Source organism: Neltuma alba, unplaced genomic scaffold (assembly GCF_004799145.2).
Source record: "Neltuma alba isolate B1F8T4 unplaced genomic scaffold, ASM479914v2 tig00010788_pilon, whole genome shotgun sequence".
Taxonomy (NCBI): Eukaryota; Viridiplantae; Streptophyta; class Magnoliopsida; order Fabales; family Fabaceae; genus Neltuma; species Neltuma alba.
In genome coordinates this window covers 35,508-45,871 of record NW_021635605.1, presented here as the reverse complement: position 1 = coordinate 45,871, position 10,364 = coordinate 35,508, and the positions used below count along the sequence as shown (strand labels likewise).

General features: G+C 35.8%; 1 protein-coding gene across 1 annotated transcript; it reads right to left on the bottom strand.

The window, feature by feature from the left end:
• Positions 1 to 492: 492 nt before the first annotated feature.
• On the bottom strand, positions 493 to 9,531 carry LOC114759103 (DNA topoisomerase 1 alpha-like). The gene is made up of 16 exons (XM_028948194.1): positions 9,377 to 9,531; positions 7,358 to 8,549; positions 6,990 to 7,184; positions 5,160 to 5,240; positions 4,472 to 4,531; positions 4,247 to 4,341; positions 3,991 to 4,147; positions 3,760 to 3,885; positions 3,173 to 3,253; positions 2,891 to 2,981; positions 2,681 to 2,814; positions 2,189 to 2,257; positions 1,998 to 2,087; positions 1,805 to 1,902; positions 1,560 to 1,728; positions 493 to 799 (listed from the first exon to the last, which is right to left on the bottom strand). Exons 2-16 carry the CDS (start codon positions 8,507 to 8,509, stop codon positions 731 to 733), a joined length of 2,667 nt encoding a protein of 888 aa, XP_028804027.1. The 5' UTR covers positions 8,510 to 8,549; positions 9,377 to 9,531; the 3' UTR covers positions 493 to 730.
• Positions 9,532 to 10,364: the final 833 nt, after the last annotated feature.

The window sequence follows — 10,364 nt, the reverse complement described above, 5'->3', positions numbered from 1 at the left end:
TCACACCTGTATAAATGGACTTCAATTTTCACAAATAAATTGTCATATTATAAACTTTCAATGTTATAAAATAGAGCAATATAGCATGATCTGATCCGTATAGCAAAGACCCCATCTAATGGAACAAGACTTGTAAACTTTCCATGTTGAAGCAAAATTTCACATCAAAATTAGCTTTCTAACTGGGGATTGGATATACAAAGTTCTGAGAAAACAAACTCAGCTATGGATAGAGTCCTAAATAAGATAAAATGATAGCATTGCAGACATTTGGGCATCAAATCGCTCGTTAACTAAGTGGCTAAATTGAAATATCTACCCAGAACCTAAATAAAATTTTGTTTTTCCAAATACATATGAAACATGATCGTTTTTGCCAGAAACAGACCTGACTAACTTGAACTTGGGGAAAGGCAAGAACCTGGCACAAACTAAAAACGCCCACCGACAAACTATGGCAACAAACAGAAACAAATAGCTATTCTTGAAAAATGAATTAGAAAAACTTCACCTCATTTTAACATTTGCCAGAGTGCGGCATTATAATCATAACTATGAATGGTTGAAACTCAAAGCGAAAAGCAGCCAGTGGCAGGGCAAACTCGCCCAATAATTAGATTAGAAGAAATTACAACATAAATTTCCGCTGGGCTTGGCCAAACCAAAAAATATACATTTTTTGTGTAAAAAGAAATGAGTAAAAGATGAAGTCTCCGCTCACGAAGAGATCTCAGAATCTGAACCCAGGGTCTACATCCATTGCCCAGGCAAATTTTGCCAGCAGAGATTTGTTGAAGATCTGAGCATTCCGGGGAACAAGTAGTACAAATCAGCAAAAATATGACGTTAAATACAAAAATACAGCCAATTAGCATGGAATGCCAAAAATAGACCGTCAGTGGCTTACAAAAAATATGACTTTTGTAAACTTTACATTAATGATTCTAGTGTTAATCATGCGTAGGCTCGAATTAACAAGTAGGCAGAGTTATACAAGCAACTTTTTGTTGACTGGAAGCAACCTTGCCTCCAGCCATCACAAAGAAGAGCACAAGAGAACTGCTACCCACTAACCATGTCAAGCTTAACTGTCATTTCAATGAGTTCTACTCAAGAAAACAAGAAAGAAAGGACCTATTTGTTAACACCCCCTCAACTTGGAAACCCAAAAGTTATCTCGCTTATCTATGATACTTGAAGATCAGTATCCTTCAATCCATTTTCTTGTTTCTCACTAACAAAGAAACCACCATCAAAAATTATCTCGCGTATCTATCATTTGTTGTTTACAAATAAATGGGAGCATACCACAACTGAAAGGGAACGCTAGTTTACAATTTTCAAATTCAGAGAGGTAAATGCAAATCGCTCAAAGATGAAGGCATTTGCGTTTTTCTTCCGAGTAAATATACTGAGACTAGCAACCAAAATATATATATATATTGGGAAAAAACACTAGTTTACAATTATTTCTTCAAGCCCATTAAATTCTTTAGAGCACTGGCAACACGAAAAATTATCATAAATAACTTCATCTGAACAAGTGAAGAAACCAGCACCTTTTCAATAGGAACATCATGCCGCTTGCACCAAGCCACTGTAATCCTGGGATCCAGGTAGTTTATCTTGGATGTGCCTAATGCCACAGTTTTGAGATCTTCTTTGGTCTTCATGTCACGTTGCATCTTATCAATTTTTGCCTTGGTTTGAGTAATCTTTTTGTCTAGTCTGTAGATTGCAATAATAATAATTACATATCATAACCAAGCAAGTAAAGCCTAAGGTATGAAGAAAGCCATCTTACGCATCCGGAGTTAAGTTCCGTTTTCTCTCAGCACTCTTCAGAGGAGGTTTGCCTTTCTTTACCCTGTCCAAATCTGTTTTCAAATGCTTCAGAACACCCTACAAGTAAAGAGCAGGCCAGCTTGAGTTATAAATTTATAACAAAAAACCCTAGTTTGCCAACAAATTCACCAAAACCCAGGGATTCTCAGTACCTGGAGTTCAGCAATCTTCTCAGTTAACCTTGACATTTGTGCAGTATGAGATTTTGACACACTACGTTGGTGATTACAAATAATTGCAACCTGACATCAAAAGACAGTAGCAATGAAGCTGACGATGTCTACGAATGAATACATAGAATAGAACTAACATGAGCATGTTGCACATATATTGAGCCATTCACCTCCTTGTTTGCAGTCTGATAGACCCCAATTTTCTCTGCAACATCGCCATCTTTAGTATCCTTGGTCAACTGTTATCACAGGATCCCAGAAAATTAGACATACAACTTCCTGATGACATGCCAGATACACTTGACAACAATATGCATGACACCATTTTGCTATGAAAATAGAATTAACGTATGCTTGCATGGGATATATAGCATATGTAGGAAACAAGGATTTAGTAAAGCATTCCAGAAGCGTATTACAAGTTTATAATCAAGGTAAAATTTCAACTCCAATGAAAGATGCAGTGCTCTTTAGGGAGGCACTGACTCCTCACCTGTCGTAGAAAAAAAAATGTAGGGAAAAGAAATTTTTGATGTCAAAAATACAATTAGTAACAGAAGAATAATTGAAGGGTATGTAGAAGTCTAGGAGATAATGGAGTTACAGTATAGTCATTTCAAGGCACGTTAGCTTAATGATTTGCAGAATAAAACCATTATTACCATGTCATCCAATGTGATAGATGCATTGAATGTACGGAAAACTTTAGCCGTTAGGCCAGGCATCAGTTCCTTCAGGTGAGCATTTAGTTTACTTGTATCTAGCTTGTCAAAGAGATCATCACCAGGGCTTTTTTCTGAAGATCAAAATATCAAATACTTAAGGACCTCAGTTTCAAAGCATAGATATATCATATGAAATATGTTTCCCACCTGCTTGGAACTTTAAAATTGCATTATAAACTTGCTGTTCAACTTCTACCGTATTTTCATACTTGATCGAATCTTTACCAAGGAAGTTAAACTGCATTAATCCAAATAAGAAAAAGTGATTACTAATAGAAGAAAGTTTTAAAAGAGATGCTATCGTTAAAAGATTAAAAGATCAAGATGACACAGAAATTTTAAATCCTTGAACCTAAGGACTTATAATCTGATCAGCCATTCCCAGCTAAAAAAGAAACAGAGAACGTGATAATTTGAAAGCCATAACACCTGCAACTTGTTGGGGGCTTCTGCTGTTACATTTTCCACTTTCAATGTGCAGCAACCAACAGTATCAGCTTCATCATCATCCTGAGGAAAGGAAACTAAAATAACTATATGCTCAAGAATTTTTTTTAACGAGTAAAAATCAGAATAGCACACAACAAATGTAAAGGGGAATGCCAACAAAGCTACAAGCGGAATCTGCATCAAGTCGCTTTAGCAAATCCAGGCACACAAATTTATAAATTAAAGAAAATACACCATTTATAGAATTCCAAATTATCCATTCTATCATTACTTTAATGCAAATGTTCATATGGAATAGCCTTCACCATTGACTAAATATGAAAAATATTTCTTTCTATAGACAAGAACAAGGTGGGCACTTGGAAACATGATTTTTTGTGGATTTTAGAGCTTTAGGATTTCAACTGAAACCAGCAAGGACTTGAATTTCAAGTTCACTGATGAATTTGACTAGTATTCAAAATAATTCTTGCTTTTATGCCTGGGCATGAGTGTTGTACTCTTTTCATCAATCATATGTATGATCTGCAGTGAGCACAAGTGAGTGACGATTCTCCAGACAATACCTTCTCATTGCCAGCCCTCAGAGCTAACTTATCGATAAGGTAAGTAGCAACAGCTATTTGCCGCCTTGTAATATCTTTACTCGTAAAATTCTTCGTGTATGCAGCCCTAATGTTCCCTATATAATTCTGCACCGAGATAATTAATTAAACAAACTACAAGAAATCTTACCCTAAAGTATCATGAATGGAAACAGAAATGGAGTTCATAAAAAATATAAAGCACAAAGGTACCTTCAGCATCCTAGCTTTCTCATACTTTTCCTTGTCACTCTGCCCCTTCAAAGAGCTACTAGCAGCCAGGAAAACATATTTGAACAACCTTGGGTTGATTGGATCACTCCAGAATGCTAACCATGTTACTGTATTGTCATGCCTAATCTCCTTCCACCTGCCAAGGTCACAAACCCCAAGGAATAAAAAATAACGTTGACTTTCAACTTTGACCAGATTTGATATTAAATTTTTCCTGCTCTCCAGTGTAACTTACTTTTCACCAGGGATAGGGCATTCAGGAATTGGAGCATCCTTTCCGATATTAATTGTGATATCACTTGGATGAATGCGCCTTTTCAGTTTGCCCATCTAATAACAAATAGAAATAAACCATTATTAACCACAAAATCTGGTAAAATATCTCATGTGATGTCACATCGTAAGAAATCACATTTATATCTGAAAAGCTCTACTACTAGTAATTAGCTAAGACAGTAACCTTTGGATGCTCTCCACGACCTCGGAACAACCCCGGTGGTTCTACTCTAAAGTTTCCAACCTACAACGAATTGTCAATAACATTTAGTCAAAACTCTAACAAATTACCAAAGGGGAACTTGAACTCAGCAACTTGCACAGAGTAAGATGATTCAGATTTCAAAGCTTGCACTTAAATAGGAGACAAGAATAACAAGTTCAACTTCAGGAACAAATAACAATTGACACAGACAACATTGAAGTCTACACAAGCATTTAAAATAGGAAAACAAAAAACCATAACTTTTATGAAAGAAATCCATTTAACAGTAAGATATACTTTAAACTAAAGATAAGATCAACAGAGAAAATAAAGGGTTTAACATGAACGCAGAAGGAAGCTACAGAACCCACTCGCGTCTGACAAAGCAATTGATATATAGGAATTAAAGTGGGGAGGCAGCAGGGTAGTTATGAGTATTCGATGCACAGGTGTTTTGTAGGCATTAGGCATATGAAATCATTGTGAATGAATTGATACGACTATTTTGCTATGTCAGGCTTTTGCCATGTATCACAAATAGTCAAAAATTCTTCAGACAACACATAAGCCAAAAAATGGATTGCAGAAGCCACAAGAAGTTGAACTATAGATTGGGAGTCAGAAATTTTAAGAGCGTGGAGAATGTGAGAGCCCAACATTAAAGTACCTTCTCCTTAACACCGTCAACTATGGCCCACATGTATTTCTCCTCTTGTTTTGCTTTCTCCTCCTTAAGGGCCTTCTTTTCCTGCATGAATCCAAGACAAGAAAGTTAGCAGTTACCAAATAGAAAGAAATGAATTATAACGTCTTCAACTCACTTTTTTTTTTCGGGCCAACTTCAACCAACTTAGTCCTAATGCATCTGATCCACCCAAAATCCCAAAAAGAAAACGCATAAAGTTGAAGGCCGCGAGACAATAGACTTATCAAGAACCTAACCTAACCTAGAACTATCCAATGGCGATCCAAACTTCGTAAAAACTACCCAAATTAGTTACATGATGGTGGACCCATTATAAATTCACCATGCTTGTCAGGAAAAACACTGGAACAACATTAAGGAAAATAATAACAATTAATTTTAGGAAAATTACTTTTGACTGGCTCAGTAAGGAAATTACTTTTATGAGTATATATATAACCACACATAAAATTCCAACATACAGAAGCCAGTGAAGGACATAATTAACTCCTCAGTTTGACCGCCAACAAGTGAGAATGCTACAGAATTAACATTGGGGTGCCGACAGGCATTTGTCCCACAAAATCAGGGATCAAAGCATGCTCTGATTCCCCCCCCCCCTTTGGGTATAGTGCACAAAGAAGCATCATAGTTGTAGATAGAAGGCTCTTGGAGCCAAGTCATGCCGAGCCTTCAGCAAAAGGTATTAGCAAAGGGTCATATTCACATGGTTCAAAACATGGCTGCTAAAAATGAGTTTGTGAGATTGCATCAAACTCAACGACTCAAGCTTGTGGGCATCACACGATTTCTGCTGCAACCTAGTAACAGTTTTACTTTTAGCCCCTTTCTTTCCTTGATCAAATCCCTGAACTCAACTTAGACCAGCCCATATGACAGCAGGATGTGTTAATGGACAAAAATGATTGACATGAACGGGCTTCTCCCTTTATCTATGAATCTGTCTTTTTTTTTCATTTTTATCTGCATTTCATTTATTCATATCAATAAATCAACAACGACAGACATTCACATACTGTTCATACGTAGGCTTATGACTTCGGCAAGTGTATTTGTGAGAATTTCATTGCAGCACCAGTAAGTTGAGAATTTGGCATTTAAATATCGTTGTATAGATATCTAAATATGGTTGGCAAAAAAATATCTAAATATGATTTTTTTCACTTCATATTCTATTTTAAGCACTATTCACAAAAACAATCTATGCTCCAAGTTTTCCACAAATATTATTAATTGATGTAATGTAAACCCTTACAAGTTTACAAGAGTTTACATTATGAGTTTATCCTCACCTCACAACGGTACTATAACTTGCAAGTATGAACTTCATTTCAAAGAAATTTAAAAGACAAGTAATATATCAAACAGAGACACGCACAAGCAAACTAAGATGCTGGGGTTCTTGTATGTCATGCTTAAGAACATTCATTCAATCATAATCAACGAGTTGTTTAACTTTCATGACACCTTGGTACTTCTCAAATGAAGAAGCCTGTTCCAGCTGAATCCACCAGCTTTGGTGTTTACAGTACTGTTCCACAGTTGGAATCCATTAACCAAAACCTACTTCTCACTTCTCAGCATCACCCAAATCCTTATACCCACTTCATCTTCGTATACCAAAGTCTTGCTTCTTCCACTCATTCATACTTCACTCTTAATTTCTTAAGTGCCAAGTCATTATCATTAGCATTCTAATAAATTTGAACTCAACCAACAGAAGAAATGATGCTTTGTTACAATGCTAATCTTTGTCATAGTAAAAAAAGCTCATGCTAGATACCAACTTACTTCTGTACTCATTTGTTTCTTCTTCTCTTTTTCGACTTGATACCAGTCATATATTGGGGTAAAGTCACAACCTTCCAAGTTCTGAATTACATGGTTTTTTCCTAGCAATTTGCGCCAGTCGCTCCAGAAATTACTTTTGAATGTTTCTTTCTGCATATAATCTGTATCTCGCATTACAGCAAACATAGTTGCAACCTACAAAATATTTTTAAGGTTCATTTACACTGTCAGAATTTCTGATGGAGATTTCATAATATGAAAAACTTTGTAACAAAGTGCTTAAAGAACATCATTTCCTCACAAACAGACCTAAAAAAAAAAAAAAGCAAACAATCTAGCAGGATAACTTCACAGTAATAAAACAACACCTCCTCTTGCTCAGGAGTTAATGCGACTGGCTTCCCTTTGTAGAGCATCTTTATACCATGGGGCTTGTAAGGAGGTGGAAAAATAACACCATTGTGAACCAAGGTAGTCCACTTTTTCTGCCCATCTCCTTCACTAGGAAGAAGTTTTGTAGACTTAGAATATTCTGAATTACTGCCTGATTTCTTCATTTTCTTGACTTGTTTCTTAAATGATGCTGAACCAGACTTGTTAACTTTAACTGCCTTTTCAATCTTCTTCACTGATGACGACTTATTTCCTGATGGAGAAGACTTGGCTAATCTCTGTGAAATAGGAATATCATCATCATCATCTACCTTTGACTCATGCTTCACAGGTACTTGCTTAATTTTAGTTGATGAAACTGGATCTGAGAGCTTTGGCTTCTTCACAGAAGAATTCAGGGAACTAATCTTATCTAGTGGCCTCTTAACCGACCCTGTAACAAGCTTTTCCTGTTTAATACTTGTGCTGGAACCATCTTGATGACTTTTCTGAACTTTCAAAAGGGGTTTTTTCTGATCAGAGTGATCGTATCCACTTCCAGATGTTCCTGCATTCCGTGATAGCCTTGCTGACAAGGGAAGATCATCATCATCATCATCAGAGTCTTCAATAGGTTTCTTCACAATAGGAGCAGCTTTGCTATTATGATTGGAGTTCGTTTTCAGCCTAGCACTCAATGGTTTGTTATCCTCCTCATCATCAGAATCTTCATAGTTTCCTCTCGGAACATGTTTGATAGAAGGTTTTTCCTCCTTAACATCACTGAGCACTTTCGATCCTGAAAAAGGCTTTGACTTATCTCCTGACGATGATACTTTAGGATTTGCTACAGGCGACTTCACATTAGAGGAACTGACACGCGAAGTTGATGCTTTGGAGATATCTACAGAAGCCTTTGTGGGTGATGTCTTGACCGATGGAATTATCTTGCAATTCTGCAGCCCAGAATTTTGGCCATTGGATTTCCTATGTGTTTGCCCATCAAGACTAGAAGTTGACTTCTTTACTTCAGAAAGCAGTTGATTTTTCTTAGACGTTGCACTAGTCCTTTTAAAAATTACTGGCCCATCTTCATCATCAAAATCATCTGACACATTCAGTTTATCAGAAGACTCAGCAGCCATCATTCAACCCTGGAAAGTGATGGCATATACATCACATCAATTTCTGCAGGACAAACAAGAAGTTCCATCAAGAAAGTTCTGGATTATTTACACTGAGATTGAAAAGCAAACTTGAAATTACCATTTTTTAAAAGCAATAGCTCAGGAAATTGTGATAACATGAAGAGAGCAGACAACCTCACAACTCATGCAAACAAGTCAAGCCTATCCCATCATTGAAATAAACTTTTAAAATAGATAGAATTCCAACATGACAACCAATCCACTGAAGATAGGGCATACGCTCTAGCATTGAAGCTGAATAGAATAACAATGAATGAAAGCGCAAAAAAAAAAAAAAAAAGAACAAGTTTAAAGAATAATCCATGAGCATTACGAGATTTTAGGTAAATAAATATAAATATTTTAAACGATATCGCTTTCTAAGTAAAATAGAAAAACAAGTGAAACCGCTGGCCACAAAGGAAAATTCAAATATCACCAAACCCTAAAAGAAATATCTCGTTAGAAAAACGATGCCGAGAGGGAAACCCAATTAATAAGGAGTTTGAATACATGAAGCAAATCATAAGTTTATCTTTCTTCTCAAAAAATAAACAAAAGAACGCTCCTTTTCAACCATTCTGGAATAAGAAAATCATATTACTCTCAAAATCAATAAAAACCGCTGATAGTTAGTCTAAAGACAATGGATTTTTGGACCCAAAAGAATCCCCCAGCAGCTAAGCTGCTATTGTTATACAAAGAGATTTAATAAGGCAAGAATGAAGATGAAAAAACATGTAAAAAGGATAAAGGAAAAAGAAGAAGGAAACCGAGAGCAATCAAGGGAAAGCGCGGGAATATAAATTTGTGAAATTGGAAACGAACCCCAGAGGGACGACGGCACGTGGGGAACGGACGGCGACGCCGACAAGGACGGACGGTAAGTGGAGAACAAGTGACGACGGTGAAAAGAGCGATTAGGCGTGTTCTGTGACTGTGAGCTGAGCCCTAAAATGCAATCTGAGAAAGCAAATGGCAAAGCAGAAGACCCAGGAAATACAACTCATGGATTTAGGTGAAAATTTGCTGCAAGGTTTCACCCTGCACCCTCAAAATCTGTTGAGCTCAATATTTGCCAATATTTAAAAAGGTTAAAGTACATATTAATCGTAGCAATATTATACTATCTGTGACCCTAATTATAAAAGTTAGTTGAGTAATTTAAGGAGATTAAAGGTGTGTTTGGGTGACACCCCAAACCATGGTTTGGGGAATAATCTACCCAAACACCCTCTCCAAAAACCAAAACCATGGTTTTGACTCCAAAACCATGGTTTTGGAAAAAGCAAAATTTTTTTGCTTTTGGAGAAAGAAGGGAGAGTGTGAGGACCTATATGATATGTATCTTGTTATTTTTTTTATAAACATATTTTTTTATAAATATATTTAATCTTATATTTTATAAATATATATACACATTAATTATTTATTAATTATATTATCTTATGTATTATTAATTATGTTGGTAAAAAACATATTATTAACAATTTTATTCCTTCAAATTAAAATATATCATAAAATCTATTTTTTCTGTAATTATCATATTAACTTATGTCTTTTTTTTAGTAATTTGTATATATAAAAAATGCTTCTGATAACAACTATCCAAACACTCTCACTTCTCAGAATCACTTTTTTACAAAATCTATTCTTCACAGAATCTATTTTCCCCAGAATCTATTCTCCAAAATCACTTTTCCAAACCACGGTTTGGTTTCATCCAAACACACCCTAAGAAAAAGAGTTAAGTTAGTTATTTGTCATAAATAGGTTTTGTCTTTTCTAAAATATCCTTACTAATCAAGTGTATTAG